The sequence below is a fragment of the Megalobrama amblycephala genome, linkage group LG12 (assembly GCF_018812025.1).
Source record: "Megalobrama amblycephala isolate DHTTF-2021 linkage group LG12, ASM1881202v1, whole genome shotgun sequence".
In the NCBI taxonomy this organism is placed as follows: Eukaryota; Metazoa; Chordata; class Actinopteri; order Cypriniformes; family Xenocyprididae; genus Megalobrama; species Megalobrama amblycephala.
Window position 1 is genome coordinate 18,543,351 of NC_063055.1, and position 20,732 is coordinate 18,564,082.

Here is a 20,732-nt window from a genome sequence, read left to right on the forward strand (position 1 = left end):
TCTCCTCTCTTTCCTCTCTCTACTCTGTTTCCTTCATCTTGCCCCCTGCAACAGGAGGCATGCCCCCCACCCCACAAACAGTCCAGATCGGTGGGCAGAAACAGAACCAGCAGCAGTATGACCCATCCAAAGGTCCACCGGTCCAGAACGCCGCAAGCCTTCACACGCCACCCCCACAGCTTCCAGGCCGCCTACCCCAGGGTGGGATCCCCATGGCAGGTCTGCCTCTCTCCCTGTCCCAGGGTCAGGCCATGTTGGTGGACCAGCAGGCTCCAATGGCTGGAGGTCAGCTCCAGGTGAAGGTGCAGGGTGTGCAGGGTAGCGGGGCCGTGCTGGCTCCAGTGAACCCACATGCGCAGCTGCAGGCACAGCTTCAGCAGATGCAGTCAGGACTCCACCTCCAGATGCAGCAGCAACAACAGCAGATGCAGCAGTCAGTCATGCAGCCCGGACAGGCAGTGAGTATGCTAAAAAAAAAACATTTTAGACTGTACTGTGAAAACCTCACTAACCACATTGAGAAGTGTGTCTTAAGCATTTGAAAAAGCTTGTTCTGCTTACTGTGATAGTGATAAAAGTATGGAAGCTTGTTTCCGCCATGAAATAAAAAATAAAAAAAGATAACTGCGACCTTATATCTCACAATTCTGACTTTTTTCTTTTATGTTTCATAGAATTGCGAGATATAAACTCGCAATTCTGAGGAAAAACGTCAGACTTCTGACTATAAGACGCAATTGTAAATTTATATTGCGCAATTCTGACTTTATATCATGCAATTTTGGCTTTATAACTCGCAATTGTGAGTTTAAATCTCGCAATTTTGAGAAAAAAGTCAGAATTGTGAGATATAAACTCACAATTGCAAGGAAAAAAAGTCAGAATTGTGAGATGAAAAAGTCCCTTTTTTTTTATTTAGTGGCTGAAACAAGCTTCCATACGTTTGTAATTGGCTCTCTTGCTTTTGGACTGCAAAAAATAATCTTGAAATTTGTCTAACACTTAGGGAATCTTAATAGCCAAATAAAAAGTGCCATAAAATCGTCACAATATTCACAATATTATATCGTCAGCAAAACAATAATTTATCATGAATGTTCAATATATCGCACAACCCTATTACAACAGTAGATTTTGTTACAGTTCATCCTCTCATTTTTTTTTTTTTTTTCCCAGACTGTGGCGCTTGTTCGTCCTGGATCAGATTCCTCTCAGCCTGCCCAGCGTTTGATGTCCAACTCTCTCTCCAACCCTGCCATGTCTCCTGCTCCTCTCACATCCCCATCCTCTCTACCCTCCCCACACCCTTCTGCCCCAGTCCGCACCCCCTGTACTGGCCCCAGCCTCTCCTCTGCTGCCCAGTCCAAACTCTCTGCCACGAATGGCACCACCGGGCTGAAAATGTCTGGGCTGGGTCAAAATCCAGTCGGGCAAAACTCACAGGAAAGCTCTCAGGACAAGCAAGCAGAGCAAGCCAAGCTGGTAAGAACTCTTAGATTACAATATGATCTTTAATATGTACAGTATGTTTTAATATCCTCTAAAAATAGGTTATTTACATTTTGTAGTAAATACTGCCTATAATATCTCAGACAAGATTGTCACATTCCATTGTAGGAGAGTCACGTGCACCAGCGCATTGCAGAGCTCCGTAAAGAAGGCCAGTGGTCAGCTAGCCGTTTACCCAAGCTGCTGGAGGCCTGCAGGCCCAAATCCCAGTGGGACTACCTGCTGGAGGAGATGCAGTGGATGGCTGCTGACTTTGCCCAGGAAAGGCGCTGGAAGATGGCTGCTGCCAAGAAGGTGAGAAGATCTCTGATAGTAGAAATGTTTCAGACAGTATTAATCGAGCCGATTGCTCTCTAACTTCTAGCATAGATGATAGTGCCAGTGACAATTAATTGTAGAGCAGGCTAAAATTTTGCTTTGATTTTGAGTTCAATAACATCTCTGTCCGTAGCTTGTGCGCACATGTGCACGTTACCATGACGAACAGAAGAAGATGGAGGAACGCGTGAAGAGAGAGGAAGAGATGAGGCTGCGGCACATTGCCAGCACCATCGCTCGTGGGGTTGACTACTTCTGGTCCAATATTGAACAGGTACATTTACTTTACTTTATTTATACCAGTCTTGTTTTAGTATTATTTATATACTATATAGTATTTATTATATAGGTCATTTCTATATTATTAGTTTTCATTTTAATTTTAGTTTGTTTTTATCATTTTTTATTAAATATTTTAATTTAGATTTAATTTTGTTTTTATTTTAGTTTTAGTCATTTTAATGCTTCAACTTATTCATTTTATTTCAGTAAGTTGCCAAAGCAGCATTTCAAATTTTTTATAACATTTCTAATGGGCCATTCACACAGAATGTGTTTTGCTGTAAACAGAAAAAAAAGAGAGTCTAGAGAAGCATTTTTTAATTAAATTAAGTTTAATTAAATTAACTAATAAAGTTAAAAAAAAAAAAATAGACAAGAGACCCGGGCGCAACGGTCAAACTTCCGTCTAGTGCATGTTTACGTAGAAAAACAATGGAAAAGAAGTGCAGTGGAATTCAAAAACATGTGAATATTAAGTCATTTGTTTCTCTGTCTTACCACAGGTTGTGGAAATCAAGCTGCGTTTTGAGATCTATGACAAACAACAAAAAGTTCTCAGCCTGCAGAAGGCTGCGAATAAAGGTGAGATGAAGTAATGAAGATATCTGACATGTCTTAACTGATTGTCAGAGTTTATTAATTCAGAAGAGACTTTGTATTGTTACAGGTCAGTGTGCTAAACCTGCCCAGTCAATTGGAGAGAAGTCAGATAAAGAGAGTAAAGGGGTAAGATCTTATCCATTAGTTCTCCAAGATCCTTTCTTATTGTTGCTTTACTCATCCTCTCATTGTCCTTTTTTTTTTTTTTTCTTTTCCCTTTAAACAGGAGACTGGCCCATCCCGCAAGAGAAAGTCAAGCACCTCGCTGTCAGATGTAGAGGGTACATATTGCATTTCTTCATAGTTAGCTTATCATTCTCTTCTGTGTTTGTCTGTGTGCACTGCTGAACGCTCTGTTGTTCTTTTGCAGTTGAAGATGAGGAAAGTACAATAGAAGAGCAGGAGGCTACGGAGGTTGCAGCTGATCAGAAAGCCGAGCTAGCCGAACTAACAAAAGAAGGTACGTTTTACATCTCAGACGTTCGTTCATGTCTTTAAACAGTAATACATTTCAATATATTTTGGAAATATATCAGACTATGTATAGAGTATTGCATATTTAGTGATAGACTGAAATATATAGCTGCTTTTTGGCATTTTTGAGGTCATTGATCATGCCTTCTTGGTCAGTTATGTAAATCTATTTATATACTTGGCAATGCCTTTTTAATAATTCATTTTTATTTAATGTTTTCAAAAAATTGATGTTGATTTTAAATGATTTTCAGGAATTATTATGGGCTAATAATTTTAGTTTTGAGTGAATTAATTTCCTGGAGTTTTGTTTTCGGGCTATTAAACATCTGCATTATATTGGCCAAGGCCATCAGCAACCTCGTTATCTATTATTAGCTACTGAAAACTTATCAAACAACCACTTCTATAAACTGTGTGTCTACGTCTTGTAGCTGAAGTGCCATTGGATGATCTGGTGAAGCAGTACGCTGGTGCTTACGCCGAGGGCTTTGAGTGGCCGCAGCCATCCAGCCAGAGTGAGGATGAAGACAGAGAGGAAGCTGATGGTTTGTCTAAATCTGCTGCTTAAGAACTAAAGCAATTGTTCATAAATTCTCCATAACAGCCCTGAAATACAAAATAAGTAAAATAATTCAGTACTTTTTTGACAGCGTGTTGCAATAACAGTGTTTCTTTATGCTGTTCAGACGTGAATTCACCATTAGACAGTCCACATGATGCAGTGCTGATAGACTCTTTGCTGACTATGGATCAGTACCGTGGGCCTGAGCGGACAGCTTCTGGCCCTGATGGGAAGCCCACAAAGGATATCGCTGAGGTTGCCGCAGCAACAGACTTGATTCTGCCCAAAGGCAGTGCCAGGACCACTCTAACTGTGAGTCACTTACGCTGTTACTCACAGGGACTGTTTTAAACAGGAAGATTAAAGATTCAATTGAGCAGTTGTTTAATTCAAAGTGGGCTCGCTGTGTTTGATAGTCTGATGACTCATTATCCCTTTCCTCTCAGAGTCGTTCCTCTCCCCCTGCTCTGCTGCACGGCTCTCTGAGAGAGTACCAGCAGGTTGGAGTGGAGTGGCTGGCAAACCTCTACCGCAAAAACCTCAACGGCATCCTGGCAGATGAAACCGGCCTCGGCAAAACCGTACAGACTGTGGCTTACTTCGCTCACTTGGCCTGCAACCAGGGTACCACAACCAGACACTTTTACCACATTTGTTGACAATAAAAATGTTTTCTTAAAATGCAACACATTCTGGTGTCCTGTGGGTGTTGCAGGTATCTGGGGGCCACATTTGGTGGTGGTGAGGACCTGCAAGCTGCTGAACTGGGAAATGGAGTTCAAACGCTGGTGTCCTGGACTGAAGATACTCCTATACCTCGGCAGCCGAAGGCAGCGCAGATACAAGAGATTGGTATGAACCAGAGCAAGCCAGTCTGCTATGTACTTTTGCATACCACATTTGCTGTAAATCCAGCCCTGTTGTCAAAGAATTATTATTATTATTATTTTTTTTGCATTAAATAATTCCCCAATATAACTTTCAAATGAGTTGGTAGGTCATTTAAATCCTTGGTGTGGGCTCATTTTTTTCCCTGCTGTCTGTTCTCATATTCCCACTGTTGTCTAATGTGTGCAGAGGTGGTGTGAGCCCAACAGCTTCCACGTGTGTGTGACTTCATACAAGCTTCTGCTGAAAGATCAGTCTCATTTTCTGAGGAGGCGATGGAGGCACCTGGTACTGGATGAGGTGCAGCTCATCAAGAACATGACTGAGAAACACTGGGAGACCATCTTCAACATAAAGAGGTTTGGAAACATGGCAAAACACTGGAACAATTTTCCATTTGATATCTATTGGTGTCATGTTTCGTGATTAAAAAATATTTACAGGTAGATTATAACTGCTGTTTACTAGGGATGCACAATAAATAACCATAGTTAATCTTCACTTATAGCATTCCATGTGTTATTGTTAACTGTAATATCATCAAAAATTATTTTCGTAATTGAAACAGAGCTGAAACATAATATAAATAATAAAAAATTAAATAAATAAAAAAATAGACTGAAATTAAATGTTTAACATACTAAAATTACTAAAACTGCATTAAATATAAGTTAAAGCTAAACTGAAATATAAAAAACTAACAAAAATGACAATTATTAAAACAAACTAAAATGAAAACAGAAAATATAAAAATAAAAGCTAATTCAAAATATTAATAAAATAATAATAAATAATACTAAAATGAATTTTAGTTTTTTGTTTTATTTATTTAGACAAAATTATATAGAAATTGAATATCCATGTATCAGTTATCTACCATAACATAAAAAAAAGAATTAGCTGCTTATCTGCATCTTAATATTGGTACATCCCTAGTATGATTAAAATATATTGTAAAAGTTAGAATTTGTCTATGATTTTTCTTCTGTCCTCTCAACAGTCAGCAGAGGATTCTCTTAATCAACACACCTCTGCAGAACACTCTGAAAGAGTTATGGACCATGATCCACTTCCTCCTGCCTGGAATCACTCACCCATATCTCAACTTCCCCATCAAACACGGCACTGATCAGAACCAGGACTACTGCCACAAACTGGTCATCAGACTGCACAGGGTGAGGCCTGCTGGAAGTTGTTTCTGATTTTTTTCTGTTAACTACCTTGCTCGAGCACCACTGCAAAGACTGTAGATCTAAAAAGACGTTGCACTCCTATTACTTATGCATGGGTGAAACCGCAACACGCAATATGGTGGAATACGTCCTGCCTTCTAAGTGAAAGAACCAATCACTGATTGGTAAAATCATTGCGCCAGCTGCAGTGTCAGATTTATGTCAGATTTTGTTGCTGATTTGATATGTTATTTAATTGTGAGTTCTGCCAGCAGTTTTTGAGATTTCAGGATTCCCCCATTCAAATAGATGGGACTTGGTCGTGGATGTCTGAAATGGCTTCCCGGAGGCGTTGCAAATATGGCTGCCGAGTGAACAGACTTTCCTTGAAAAGGAATTTGACCACGGTCATAATTTTGTTTTATTCTTCTCTGCTGTAGATGATTCAGCCCTTCATCCTGCGTCGTTCTAAGAGAGATGTAGAAAAGCAAATGCCCAAGAAGTATGAGCACATTCTCAAGTGCCGTCTGTCCAAGAGGCAAAAGAGCATGTACGAGGACATCCTCATCCAGCCCAGGTCAGTACAGGACCAAACACATCTTAACCAGCTCATCTCCACTTCATCCATTTTGAATGGTTCTCTGTTTGTCTACTGCCCTCTAGTGCACAGGAGGCACTAAAGACGGGACATTTTGTCAGAGTCCTGGAGGTTCTTATGCAGTTGCAGAAGATCTGCAACCATCCAGACCTGATCCAACCCAGAGACACACACAACTCTTACATTTGTCAGCCACTTCAGTACAACACCCCATCATTACTGCTCACCGCACTGCAGAAGGACCAGTGGAAGGTAAGCAAGAGAAATAAACACATGGACTGAGCAAGATAGATGATGTTTGTTGACTAATAGGCCATTTTCTTTTCCAGACTGTAGATATGTCACTGTTTGACCTGATCAGTAACGAGGGCAAGTTGACTCGTTATGAGGCAGAGGAGGCTCTGCCAAAACTCCGAATGACCAAACAGCTGATCGAAGAGATCTACAGTGCACGTGACCCACCAGCACGGCCCAGACCATGCAAGATCAAACCAATGAGGTATAATATTAATACCAATTAAAGGTGTTATAAGTAGAATTTGAACTACGCTGTTGGACATTGTTGATATTTGAAATCAACCCAAACAAACCCACCCCTCTCTTCATTGCTCCGCCTCCAACTCACACTCCAATCCTAACCACCCTGCTCCGAGTCGGTCTCGAACCCGAGTCGGCCTCTGTTACACACACAATGCGAAGAGTGGATGTCTGTTTATCACAGCTGATGTGCAACGAAATGCTTCACGAAAAACAAAGCGCAGTTGATGAAAGAATGACAAGGAAGCATAAAAAATGAACATACGGTACACGAGCAAATACAAAGTGTTCGTTGTTAGTCGCAAACAGCACAGCTGCTCCAGACAATCAAACCCAGCGTACTCGCATGAGTAGCGGGATCAAAGCAGCCTCCACATCTGTTTTCAGGCCTTCCCACGCTGGAAAACTTTTTCTAATATAAACGCGGGTCCTGAAGCATTTTGCCCAGGTATAAACCTTAATTGCAGTGATTATTCTTTTGATCTCTTTTGTATTGTGTCCCATTTCTCGTGCAGTTTTTTTTTTTTTTTTCTTTTCTTTCTTATTTTCAAATCTTCCTCTTGCTCGTTCTCTCTCCTCGGCCATCATACGCCCCCTAATGCTGATTGGTTAGACGTTTGTTGTTGGTGTCGGCCTGACTAACAGTGTTTTTGAAATACTACTGAGTCCCCCTTTAATAATGCAATACATTGCTAATACTGGTGTTGGTGCTGTTGTTTTCACACCAAAAATCATTTCACTTGCTATGGAATGTTGTAATTATGGAACTGGTTCTTGTTAAATATAATGGGTATATTTCTTAATACATTGCTATTTTTTCATGGTAATCGTTAGTCTACGGCATAGTAGTGAATATTGCTTTTGTTTTTATTGAACATATTATGACATGTATGATGGGGGACATTACAATGTACAACAGGAATGGCCCAGATGAATTGATGCTGACTGTTGGATGTTTGTAACTTCAGGTTGTTCCTGCCGGTGCAGTATGGGACTAAACCAGAGGGGCGTCTTGTCCCCTTGACTAGCAGCACAACTCAAGCCCCTCGTGCCACTGCTGTGACTACTGCCACCACCACAACTACCAACCCTGTTACTGCTGCTCCTAGCACACAGCCCAGGGGCAAATCACCTCTTACCACAACCACTTCCACACAGGGTAAGACCCCAACTTCTTACACAAACGTGTTCCCACACTTAGGGTGCTTTCACACCTGCCTCATTTAGTTTGGTTGAATTGCACTAGAGTTCGTTGTCCCCCTTGGTGCGGTTCGTTTGGACAGGTGTAAATGCAGCAATCGCATCAAATGCAGACCAAACAAGTATATCTCCTTGAAAAGGTGGTCTCTGTACGCTTTCAAACACACTCTGGAGCGATTCGCTTGAGATGTGAAAGCAATCCGATCCAATGAACCAAAAGATTTCATAATTCATAACAGGAAATGTGTCAGATTCTGGGAGTGAGCACATTAGTAATTTTAGTTGAAAACCAAAGAGTGCGTCTTCATTTTAAAATGTTGTGTAATTGTGCTTCTCTTTGCAAAAATGAAGCCTTAATTCTGCCTCTTCCTGCATTATAACATTCATATATGTTTTGACACGGCCTACTAGACAGCACTGGGAGATCCAGAGAGAGCGCGTTTGAATTTGCCATGGTATTAATCTGAATATAGTATATAATTTAATAGCGGAATGACTGCTACATTCGTATAGCATTTGCGTGCGTCTCGACAGTTACAAATAAAGCCACTATAAGCTCATTGAGCTAACCTGTCAATCATTTTGATGGATTGTGACGCTGAGAAAACTGACAAATAAGAGGACTGTTGTACTCGCATGTGACTTGCATAAACACATTTTTGTACACTTTGAAATATTGCCTTGTGAAAGCAAACCAAGAAGAAAATGCAACCTTGTACCAAATTTAGTCCCTGTTTCAGAACAAAACAAATGATCCATAGGTGTGAAAATGCCCTTAGACCCCATAACTCACAATCTCCAAATGAAGTGGTATGAAATTTTTGCAGATGCTTTTCAATGCAGATGTTCTCCTCCCCAGAAAACATGCTCATATCAGTTATTTGTTCTAGGAAGCAGGGTTTTTTTGTGTTTGTTGCTATCTCTGCTCTTAGTGTTAGTTAATTACTTAAAGTAATATACCATAAGTAATGTTTTCTGAGGGTTCGCTGTAATCCCTAACTCTAGAATTTTCATTTTCGTTTGAACTAACCCAAACTATAAGCCAGCATGAAATGGAGATTATGAACAACTTTTTTTTCTTCTGTATTTGTCCAATGGGAATTGATAGGATAGTTGTTGTTTGTTAATTGTTGTGATCTCATATGAGATGCACACGTCATCATAGAAGTTGTTTTTGATTAATGTTTTTGATTAATGATTACAAGGACACAACAAATTTAACAAAATAATTTATTATAAACTCTGCAATTTTCCATATATTTTGGTTTCATGATGACTTTAAGCAATCACATAGCAATGCAATTTATCCGTGCACAACTTTCTAGCACTGTGGCTGCAAGTTTGGCAAGCACCTCTCAACCAAAATCTGTATAATATAATAAGATTGTATGTCCCAAATAACAGATTTTTTTAATCCTCCACCCTCATTACACTCGCTCTGAATGGTCCATTCAGATTATTAACTCCACCTCTTCCTCCTTAGCCTCCGCAATCAAAAGCTCATCAGGACCACTCACAACAGGAGCCACCCCTAACCCCCCCTCTACCCCTCTGGCTATGGCGGTGACAGGGGTCAGCAATATGCCTGCTGTGACCCCTCACGCCCCTGCCACCCACCCCCTCCAGCCCAGTTTGGTACCCCAGAGGCTGGTGCTCAGCTCCCAGGCCCAGGCACGCTTGCCTAGTAAGTGGCCTCCCCATCACCGACAGCAGATCGGCCCTCTTCTCTGCCCTCTCTCCCTTGTGCACCTGCACGTAAACGTTTCCTTATTATCATGCCCTCAAGCACAGCAGTAAACAACCTGAGTGAAGATCAGAGACTACGGTACGGCTCTGCTGAAGTGGGCTAGCATGCATACAGACCTCCACCAGAGGAACTAATGGTGAAAATTCAACCCGAAGTGTGTCTGCAAACAAATCAACACCGTGTCTGCTGGCATATCTGCAGTCTGATTTGAAGTGTAAAAATCTTTGGCTTCAGCAGATGACCTACAGTGGTTTCTCTCCTCACCCTTTGTAAAAAAAAACAAGCATGAGCCCTCCAGATCTCTCTCCGGACTGCACCTGCTGCCTCCAGTTTTTCACTTCTTTTTTTGACATATTTATTCCCTTCCTTTTATTCTGTTTTCCCTTCTGCAGTTTAATGACTAATCTCTTTGTTTTTCATGCAGTTCAGCTGAAGATGATCCAGAAGCTTTCTAATATGGTTTTGCCTCCCTATCTTTTCAGTGCAGCTTTTCTTCAGAGGTGTTTATTTCATTAGCCGCTTTTCCACTGTCGGGCCAGTGAAGGCCAGGGCTAACAACGTGCCAAGCGGGGCCAATAGCCTCAGACCTCAAGCCACGAGGCCAAAATCAAGCTGCGTTTCCACTGTCAGGCCAGTAGCCCCACAGCGATACCCTAAAACACGTCTTTAACACGCCTCCATAGAACAGTGTCACACAACCCCAACATTTCAACAGCATGGGGTGCTAGCTGACTGAAAACTAGCTAGATCGCAAAATGAGCATGACAGAAGCGAATGTTTGGTCTTTATTAAAGACTTTAAGATTCGATATTTGACAAATGATTTATAAGAAACACTAGCAGTAATTTATTAATTTGTGTCAGGTGTTCTCATCAATCATTCTGAATCAAACTGGCATTTATCATTATCTCGCATAAAAAGAGAACACATACTTATTCAGTCGTGCCTGCTTCCATTTATTTGTGATCAAAGGAATGCACAAAACAACTCCATTAGGGCTTTTTTAAGAAATTAATAAAGTAAGTTAATAAAACTATTAACTTAATAATATGCCATACGTCACATTTCTTTAGAAGAATAGCATTTCTCTTAATTTTCCACAAAATTATGTGATCTGAGGAGGTTTGAGCGATCTTTCCCATCTCACTATACTGTTATCCTTTCAGCCAGAGAAACAGAGGGAGCTCACAGACAGAAAACAGGAGTTATATGAGTAACTGGAATATATGTAATTCACGACAAAGAGACAAATGAAACCATGTAAATACACAATAATATAAATGATATATGATTTGTCTTTGTTCTTCGAGCGGTCTCTGGTATTTTCCATAATTATATGTGTATTTATTATGGGAATGGTTAGCATAAGTAGCCTTTAGCATTACATATAAATATATTTCTGCCTCATACGGTGATCAGAATCCCCATCAAATCACAATCGGAAGTAGCTGGTAGCTGATATGATAACATGGGAAATGAGCAGCGGTGTTGACCTTCTTCTGATTCAGATAAACTCTGCCTTTGCTCATTACCACTCCTCAAGCCCCAGTTGGCCTGCTTTAGACCCAGGTATTCAGTGGGCCAAAAACCCCTGGCCGTTGATGCAGAGGAATCCCCAAGGAGGCACAGTCAAGCTCTGAAATGACAGTGGAAACGTGACAGGCCCTGGCACACACTATCACGCTGGTTTTTGGCCCGACAGTGGAAACACTGCTATTGTCTGTGGGTGTTAAAGAACATCAGGCTTGTGGGTGCTGCTCCCCATGTAACTATTGTTACATGGAAAACCTTTTAAACAAACAAAGTTTTGCACCCACTTTGATTTGCTCTGTTGAACAGGTCAGACTGATTTCAGTTTGTTTGTTTCAGGTTTTTTTATTTGTAAGGTTTTGTTGTGAAAGTGTCTTTCATTTAACACACCCTGGTCACGCATGTCCCTTTCCGTGCTCACCCTGAAACTAACTAAAATGTTTTTTTGTTTTTTTTCCCCTCAAGAGATACATTTTCAGTCTCTTTGAACTGTAATTTAACAGTAGTCATTTTTCCTCTACTGAAGGTGGAGATGTAGTGAAGGTTGCTCAGTTAGTTGGACAGGGCCGCATCACCCAGCCAGAGACCCCTGTGACCCTGCAGTTCCAGGGAAACAAGTTTACCTTATCCCCGAGTCAGCTGCGGCAGCTCACCACCGGCCAGCCACTGCAGCTCCAAGGTACACTCGGTAATGTCCAGCCCATATTCATCCTCTCTCTGTCTCATTTCACTGCCATGTTCAGTCACTTGTGTCAGTTGTTTTTATGTGTGTTCAGTGGCTTAATGTAACGCTTGTATATGTATGTGTCTGCATTAGGCAACATCCTGCAGATTGTGTCAGCCCCCGGGCAGCCTCTTCTCAGGCCACAGGGACCACCTATGGTGATGCCTACTGTGCCCCAGGCTGTGCCTGTCCAGAACTCCTCAGGCACGCCGCCCCCTGCCACCACACCACAAGGTGAGACACTACTCCATCCTGAAGCTGATTGTTATTCTCATTAGTGATCGACCATCGCCTAAATGACTGGTTCTCAACCTTTTTGGCAACACTGCTCAAGACTGCTAGTTGTTGTTCCAGTACCTGCTTTTAGCTACCTGTTTTCAATGGTTTTTTTTGTTAGGTTTTTTTTTTAAATACTTGACAAAACTGACATTTTTGGCATTATTGTGTGTGTTATTGTTCGTTCAAACGTGAAAGAGAACTTGATTCTGGCGCGCTCTCTGTATGCACGATACTTGCACAGGTCTTTCTGTGTGTCGTGTTCGTGTGAGGAGAAAGGACGTTCCTTGCACGTTCTCTTTTGGCGTTTTAATGGTTAAAAAGTAGGGCTGCAACGATTAATCGCGATTAATCGTTTGCAAAATAAAAGTCTGTGTTTACTTAATATATATGTGTGTGTTCTGTGTATAATAATTATGTATAAATAAATACACACACATCCATGTATATATTTAAGAAAAATGTTATATTTATATATAAAATATTTATGTTTATATGTAATATAAAATATATATAAATATAAATTTATAATACATGCATATATTTCTAAACTTTATACCTGTATGTGTGTGTATTTATATATACATAATTATTATACACAGAACACACACATATATATTACGTAAACACAGACTTTTATTTTGCAAACGATTAATCGCGATTAATGGTTGCAGCCCTATTAAAAAGCATTTGCATGAATAAGAGCGTGATCATATATTGTAATGCTAGCCAAAGGATGACAGAATAAAAATGAATGCTACGTTAATTGCGTTAAAATGTAAGCGATAAACTGGAAAAAATTAATAGCGTGCGTTAAAGCGTTAACGTTGACGGCATTAATTGATTTTTTTTCAGTTCTAAAATTTTTCAAAAACTTCCTAGACCGTGGGAACACTGGTTCTTAAATAAAAAAATGACAGTTGACAAAAAAATTTTTTTCAATTTTGTTAATTTGAAATCATTTTAAGTCATTTTGCTCTCCCTTAAAAGTGTGCTGAGGCCCCCTTGAGAACCACTGACCTAAATATGTGATATCCTACTGCTGTCTTAGATCATTTCAACTTAAACTCTCTTTCTGCTTGTTTCCATAAAGCAACCAACATGGCAACCACAGTCACTCCAGCTACAGCAGACACAGAAACAAACGCCAAACACTCAGCTAACACCACAACACAGGTGAGTTTGCAAGACATGTTAAAGGAAATGATGAGGCCCATTGAATAGTTGTGAACACTGAACGCTGTCTTTGTCTCTTTAGGAGTCAAGTGAGGAAAGAAACAGGCAGCTGAAAGAGCGTCTGGCTAGTTTATTTCACGCAAACGAACGGCGTTCTTTGCGTTCCGTGCTGTATGGCTCAGACCTGATCAAGACCTGCTCCGTTTATGAAGGACGCCCACCACCAGCCTTCCCCGCTCCCCAGCACTCCCGCTGGTCCTGGGTCGGCAGAGACAGCTGTATCAGAGCTCAGCAGACATGCATGTCCACAGTGGCTCCACTCCGCTCAGCGATTCTCTCCAACACGGAGCAGGAGGCGGCAACAAGCATCTTGTTGAAGAGGTCTAGATTTAACAATGAACTCCTTGCCATGAAAGCAGTTTTGTGAGCTTTTTGTGATCTAATTCTGCTTCCTGTTATATTTTAGGTTCTCCTGCATACTTCCTGCTGTTGTGGCCCCTCCCCCTCAGCTGTATGCATCAAATCCTCCACCATTTTACAGTATAGCACAAAAATCATTCAGGCGACGGCTACAGGAAGTGTCTGCTCCACACAACGCAGAGATCCGTAACTTAGCCTCTCTTCCAGTTGCCAGCTTCCCTGATATACATATGCTAGAGATGGATTCAGGTGTGGACAGTTACCTTCAGATTTTAATTTTACATATACTATTAATATTTAGTTGAGCATATCATCATGCATTCTAACTTAACAGTACTGTTTAAAAAAATTGGGGTCAGTAAGATTTTTTTTTTCTATATATAAATATAAATATATATAAATATAGTGTATGTGTTATACTAGTCACCTTTATAATCCATAAATATCAGCATAAAGTCTGGCCCACTTTTGCAGCCTATTCTACCCAGTCACAAACTGTGCTTGGTCACTTTACATGTCAGTCAGTTGGTGTCTTTCTTTCAAACTTGGATAATAACACAATAACAGAATTTCATGGAGAAAAAAAAAAAAAAAAAAAAAAAATATATATATATATATATATATATATATATATATATATATATATATATATATATATATATATATATATATATATATATATATATATATAAGGCATGGCATTGTTTGATATAATGTTCCTGTATCTGTTTGTAGGAAAACTGGAGGCGCTGTCCATCCTGCTGCAGAAGCTGAGCGTCGAGAACAGGCGTGTTCTGATCTTCACCCAGATGGCTAGCATGCTAGACATACTGGAGGCCTTCTTAGACCACCGTCACCTCACCTACGTACGGCTGGATGAGAGTCTGTCACTGGAGGAGAGACAGGTAAGAGACCTGGAGTAATATATTCTGTTTGCTGTCTGTTGCCCTTGCAAAGTCCTGGTCCTGCTGAGGCTGTTTGGGTTTCAATGCAATTGAAAGTGCATTGAGCCCTCTTCCCTCCCTGTTGGATTTAGTTCCTCAAAGAGCCTCAAAAGATGCTTACACATCAATTAAACACTATCAACACCACTACTGATAAATGCACATCTGATCTTGGTCATCTTGTATTGAAAATGCAATGCTTAACTCATCTTGTTCCTCATGTTCCGTTTGCTTTCAGGTGCAGGTCAAGAGGTTTAACCGCAACAGACAGATCTTCTGCACCATCCTGACAAATCGCTGCTGCTCGGCCATGGGCCAAGTGTTTGATGCAGATACAATTGTGTTTTACGACACAGACCTAAATCCCAGCATGGACATGCGCACGCAGGAATGGTGTGACAAGATCGGTCGCTCCAAAGACATCCACATCTACAGGTCAGACTGATGGACAAATAAATTACTTGTTAGGTTTATATTTGTAAGCTTTTATACTGATGCTGTTATTTGTCAGGTTGGAGAGCGGGAACTCCATTGAGGAGAAGCTCTTGAAGAATGGCACTAAAGACCTTATACGAGAGGTAGCTGCACAAGGCATGGACTACACTCTGGCCTTTTTAACACAGGTAAACATATGTACAGCTGTTTTCTTTGTGTAGACCCACTCTTGCACTTCATTGCGATCACTGTTATCTTTTACATTGAGGGTCTGTTTCAAAACCTAGTCAGTTATGAGATTACATTTCAGTTAGGATGTGACCTATATAGGAAGTAGACAAGGTGTCAGCTCACTAGGTTTTGGAACAGAGCCTGACATTCACAAGCCACATAATGCTCACATTATAAATATGTGCTGGCCTTTCACAGCGCACCATTCAGGATCTGTTTGAGGTGGAGGCTGGCTCTGGAGAGAAAGTGGAGGAGTTTGTGGTCCTCCACCAGGAACCCTCCCCATCTGAATCCATTCCTCCTCACGTGGCCAGACCCTACATCCAGGCCCTGAATACCATCCGACTGGAGACTCAATACGAAGATGAGGAGGAGAAGACAGAGGTAAACAGACATGTGAAAACTGATAAAGAGGAAGTGGGAGGACAGGAAGAGATGGATGTGGAGGAAGGGATGAGAGAGGAGACGTCACAGTTAGAGGAGCTGGCGGCAGTAATGGAGCAGGTGAGGTTATAGAAATTTAGTGTTACTTGAACATTTCGTTGATATTCTGTAAAATTATAAATGTCTTTACTGTCACTTTTGATCAAGTTTAATTCATCCTTGCAGAAAAAAAAAGTATTAATTAAAAAAAATGTTACTGACCCATAAAAATACATTGCGAAAAATGAAGAAAAGATTTGATGTGTTGATTGAAGTTTGTGGTGTGTTGTCTAGCTTACGCCTATTGAGAGATACGCACTGCACTATCTGGAGTATCTGCACATCAGTGAGGATGAACAGGTTATAAAGGTATGAAACAGATTTTAGATATGAGAATACACGTGTTATGCCCACCCTGTAAGTACTTCAATACAGATTGTTTAATTGTCTATGTTTGTGTGAGTTGCAGGAGCGCATAGAGGCTGCTAAGAGAGGCTGGGAGCTGCAGCAGCAGCAGAAAGTGAAGGTGGAGAAGGAGGAACAAATGATTCTAGAAGATGAGGAGGATCTTTTCACCTACACCAGAGAGGACGCATACAACATGGTATAATTCACTGTCCATTAGACATATTTTGCTGGACTGTAATACTTTTACCCCTTTGTGAAACTTGTTCTATTCTGTTGATACTTTTGAAAAGGTTTTTAACCAAGTAAATCCAAATTTAGTATTAAGGTTTTTTGAAAAAAATAATCTTAAACATTTTATTTAGTTTTATTTTTGAATAACTAAACCTGGCTCTCACCATGAACATAGCCATAGATGCTGGAATGGTGTTAAAGGGGAAAAAAAACCAACATGGTACAAATATGTTTGCTTTTCTGGAGGAAGTGATGTCATGTAGTTGTAGATTTGATACCATTTCCCAATCCTTTTTTACAGGAGTATGTTTTCGAGAATGAAAATGGACAAACAGAAATAATGCCGGTAAGTTGAAGACTGCACACTCTTAAAATAAATAAAAGGTGGAGGGAGTATTTTGGGTGAATCTCACAAAAACACAATTTACTGCAAAATTAAATTTACTGTAATCAGAATGAGAATTTTTGCTATACTGTGATAAGATAAATTGAGAGGAAATATGCTTATTATTGTCAAAAAAATGTTGCAATGCCAAAAATCTACAGGATATTAAAAATAGACTTGATTTGTCTCTTTTAAGGTAAATATATATGTTTAATTTGTTTTTGATTTTGGGTTAGAGTTTTGTGAGATTCACCCCAATATTAAATCTGAAAGTCTGAAAATTGTTTCTAACTCTTACTGTTCCTCTATTCTTTAGCTGTGGACTCCCCCAACTCCTCCACAGGATGATAACGACATCTACATTGACTCCGTAATCTGCCTCATGTATGACACTGCGCCCATGCCCGAGTCCAAACTGCCCCCGGTCTACGTCCGCAAAGAGCGTAAGAGACACATGGACCCATCAGGTTTGACTGCTCAAGAGACACTGCCGACATCTGAACTTACTCTGCTCAAACAGATGCTAAATTCTCTCTCTTTCCCTCTCTTCCCCCTCTCGTCAGCTCTGGGACGTAAGAAAAAGAAGGGCCATGGAGAATCAGTGATTCCTCCGCGCTCTCTCTTTGATAAGGCCAGTCTCCTCAAGGTGAGGCGGGAAGGCAAAGATCAGAAAAAGAACTTCTCTCTGAAGCAACAGGCTCCGTTCGCCAAACCTCTGCCCTCACTGCTCAAACCAGCCATGGAGGCCGGACAGGACAACCCTGAGTGGCTCATCAGTGAGGACTGGGCCCTGCTACAGGTACTAGATCCATCATGTCATTGCATTATCACTGCATGTGTATTATAACCACACATAAGCTGAGGTTGTTACTCTGTTTTGACAGGCTGTAAAGCAGTTACTGGAACTTCCTCTGAACCTGACCATCGTGTCTCCAGCTCACACTCCTAACTGGGACCTGGTGAGCGACGTGGTGAACTCCTGCAGCAGGATTTACCGCTCGCCAAAGCAATGCCGTAACCGCTACGAGAACGTCATCATTCCAAGAGAGGAGGGCAAGGTGAGAGATCATACCAGTATCACCTGATTGTGGGTTCTTTTATTTATTTTCTTTAACATTTTCGTTGTGACTTTATTGTCCTGCAGCTAATATATGAAGCTAACCCTAAGAAGAACAAGACCAAGAGCATTTATAAGGTATGTTAAAAAAAAAAAAAAAAAAAGTAAAGATTTTTTTTTTTTTTTTTTTTTTGTATTATTGGCTGATAATGGTTTTCTGTCTTGCGCAGTCCAAGAACAGTCGTCCTCTGCGCACGTGTCAGATCTACACACAGGATGACAACGCCACACAGATACAGTTGTACAACAGCCGTTTTGAGCTAATGAAAATCATCGCTAGCAAGAGGAGCCCACCCATAAAACCACTGTATGTGCAGGCAGTGTCCAACACACAAACAGCATTAAAAGCAACTTGATTTAGATTGTCAGGATGTAAAAAAAAAATTACTTTTAATTATAGTATTTGATTCTAAATTTGGCAAAGCAAAAATAGAATCTGCTTCATAATTTTGGGTGTTTTTGTTCATGTTTTTGTTTCTAGACTGGGCATGAATCCTTTCCAGAAGAACCCCAAGCATGCCTCTGTGCTGGCTGAGAGGTATAGACTCTGACATGTTACTGTGCTTGTACAAAATAAGTTCTGAAGTAATGTACTTTTAATATTGGCCATTTTGGACTGATACTGATCATTAAAAAAAAAAAAAAATCTGTTGGAAGATACAGTCTTTAAAATATTGTACGTATTTAGTTACATTTAATGTACATTTGTGTTTAAACAGTTCCTAATTTTTTCTTTCTTTTGTGTACAGCGGGATAAGCTACGACAAACCTCTGCCTCCTATCCAGGTTGCCTCTCAGAGAGCTGAGAGAATCGCAAAGGAGAAGAAGGTGAGATTTAGTTCAAGAACTGCTTAACAACTTTTTGATCAAATAAATGCATAAGACACTTTTTTTCAACAACATTAAAAAAATCTCACTGACCCCAAACTGTTATTTATTAATTTTTCTTGACTGCTGCTTGTTTTAAACCCTCCTCTCTATTCCTCTGTAGGCACTAGCCGAACAGCAGAGGGCTCAGCAGTTAGCCCAGCAACAACAGCAGCAGACTACAGGAACCGCCCAGCCTCAGGGAGCTGCCGCACAGCCTCAAACCCAGCCACAGGCCACTGCAGCAGGTGCACAGGCCGCCGGAGTGCCTCAGCCCAGCCAACCTGGAGCAGCAGCAGTCCCCAACACCGCTGTACTGGTTAGACTCCTATAACACTGCATGTTAAAAGTCACACTGGACCTTGCTTGCACCTGTATTTAGCTGTTGATTACCATTAACATTACAAGATGAATGTTAATACCAGGTCTTAGCCATTTCTATTTTACACCTATGTTATTCATTTATACACTACCATTTAAAAGTTTGGGGCTAGTAAGATTTTTTTATGTTTTTGAAAAAAGTCTATTGCTCACCAAAGCTTCAGTAATCATTCTAATATGCTGATTTTTAAGACACATTTCTCATTATTGTCAGTGTTGTTATCTTATTATTATCAGACAGCTCAATATGCTGCTCAGTATTTTTGTAAAAACCGTGATGTGAAAGTTCAAAAGAACAGCATTTATATGACAGAAATCTTTTGTAATATTATAAATGTCTTTATTTTGATCAGTTTGAAGGTGGTATAGAGGATGTTTTCGTCGACTGAGTTTTTGAAATGAGCGCATGCGGAAGAACAACCCCCCTCCTTCAGTGTTTGTTTACCACCGGCATTCGCTGTGTTATTAAGCCGGGCACACAGTTAACGACTAGCTAAAACATTCTAAGACTGTGCTCAACATACAGCGATTGTTTCCTGCTCCTGAAGCAGATTTATGTACTTTCACAAGGAATTTGAACACCGACTAATCGCAGACTGAACGCAACTGGCTCTGACTGGACGCGTTTGAGCGCGATCAGTCATAAGTATCAATTTACATTCATAATCGGCCTTACAATCGTTAAGTGTGTGAGCGACCTAAAGCCGTGGATTCATTATGTCGGACTCACCGCAGGTGACTCATAATCTGCAGTTGTTACTCCTGTCTCCTGACAAAAACATTGCATGCGGAGTGTGGAAAGTTACTAGAGCGTGCAGCCGCGCGTCTCTCACAAGGAACGTCATGGCTTTGATTGACAAGCCAGAGGGCCAATCCGCGCACGTCTCTCACAATGGCAGTGATTGACAAGCCAGAGGGCCAATCGTTTACGCGATGATCGCGTAAACGATTGGCTGATGTTTTTAAGTCCCTATCTCGTGCACAGATGATGTATATTAATATTATTCCTTTCAGTGCACCTAATAAATAGTCTTTCATCAGTTAGTAAAGACAGTTTCAAGTAATATTGCAAAAATGTATAAAACAAAACATCCTCTGTACCACCTTTAATGCATCCTTGCTCAATAGAAGTATTAATTTATTCACACACACAAAAAAATACATGTTATACAATCACTGAGTTGTAATAAGTTGTTCTTGTTTCGGTTTTGTTGATTCTCAAGACTGGAGCTATCAAGACGGCTGCAGTGGGCACAAGCATCCAGCCAGGTATTCTCACATTACACAACTTTTA

At 40.6% G+C, this 20,732-nt stretch overlaps 1 protein-coding gene across 8 annotated transcripts in view; it reads left to right on the plus strand.

The window, feature by feature from the left end:
• Window positions 1-20,732, plus strand: part of ep400 (E1A binding protein p400) — a 39,999-nt gene that overhangs the window by 10,797 nt on the left and 8,470 nt on the right. For 5 of the 8 annotated variants that reach the window (XM_048209395.1, XM_048209400.1, XM_048209399.1 and 2 more), the window contains 40 exons: window positions 55-458; window positions 1,177-1,482; window positions 1,618-1,803; window positions 1,961-2,101; window positions 2,613-2,691; window positions 2,777-2,835; window positions 2,936-2,990; window positions 3,080-3,169; window positions 3,618-3,731; window positions 3,873-4,060; window positions 4,195-4,372; window positions 4,464-4,600; window positions 4,826-4,995; window positions 5,637-5,811; window positions 6,249-6,385; window positions 6,472-6,658; window positions 6,736-6,905; window positions 7,912-8,102; window positions 9,627-9,827; window positions 11,947-12,108; window positions 12,238-12,378; window positions 13,514-13,596; window positions 13,679-13,977; window positions 14,063-14,265; window positions 14,752-14,921; window positions 15,199-15,395; window positions 15,472-15,583; window positions 15,825-16,130; window positions 16,344-16,418; window positions 16,519-16,653; window positions 16,990-17,034; window positions 17,390-17,540; window positions 17,637-17,872; window positions 17,958-18,131; window positions 18,218-18,268; window positions 18,361-18,497; window positions 18,672-18,728; window positions 18,940-19,018; window positions 19,182-19,376; window positions 20,662-20,707. In XM_048209395.1, the coding sequence (XP_048065352.1) occupies window positions 55-458; window positions 1,177-1,482; window positions 1,618-1,803; window positions 1,961-2,101; window positions 2,613-2,691; window positions 2,777-2,835; window positions 2,936-2,990; window positions 3,080-3,169; window positions 3,618-3,731; window positions 3,873-4,060; window positions 4,195-4,372; window positions 4,464-4,600; window positions 4,826-4,995; window positions 5,637-5,811; window positions 6,249-6,385; window positions 6,472-6,658; window positions 6,736-6,905; window positions 7,912-8,102; window positions 9,627-9,827; window positions 11,947-12,108; window positions 12,238-12,378; window positions 13,514-13,596; window positions 13,679-13,977; window positions 14,063-14,265; window positions 14,752-14,921; window positions 15,199-15,395; window positions 15,472-15,583; window positions 15,825-16,130; window positions 16,344-16,418; window positions 16,519-16,653; window positions 16,990-17,034; window positions 17,390-17,540; window positions 17,637-17,872; window positions 17,958-18,131; window positions 18,218-18,268; window positions 18,361-18,497; window positions 18,672-18,728; window positions 18,940-19,018; window positions 19,182-19,376; window positions 20,662-20,707 (6,222 nt within the window). The remainder of the gene's footprint in view (window positions 1-54; window positions 459-1,176; window positions 1,483-1,617; window positions 1,804-1,960; window positions 2,102-2,612; window positions 2,692-2,776; window positions 2,836-2,935; window positions 2,991-3,079; window positions 3,170-3,617; window positions 3,732-3,872; window positions 4,061-4,194; window positions 4,373-4,463; window positions 4,601-4,825; window positions 4,996-5,636; window positions 5,812-6,248; window positions 6,386-6,471; window positions 6,659-6,735; window positions 6,906-7,911; window positions 8,103-9,626; window positions 9,828-11,946; window positions 12,109-12,237; window positions 12,379-13,513; window positions 13,597-13,678; window positions 13,978-14,062; window positions 14,266-14,751; window positions 14,922-15,198; window positions 15,396-15,471; window positions 15,584-15,824; window positions 16,131-16,343; window positions 16,419-16,518; window positions 16,654-16,989; window positions 17,035-17,389; window positions 17,541-17,636; window positions 17,873-17,957; window positions 18,132-18,217; window positions 18,269-18,360; window positions 18,498-18,671; window positions 18,729-18,939; window positions 19,019-19,181; window positions 19,377-20,661; window positions 20,708-20,732) is intronic. The other 3 variants (XM_048209396.1, XM_048209398.1, XM_048209401.1) reach the window with 3 other exon arrangements.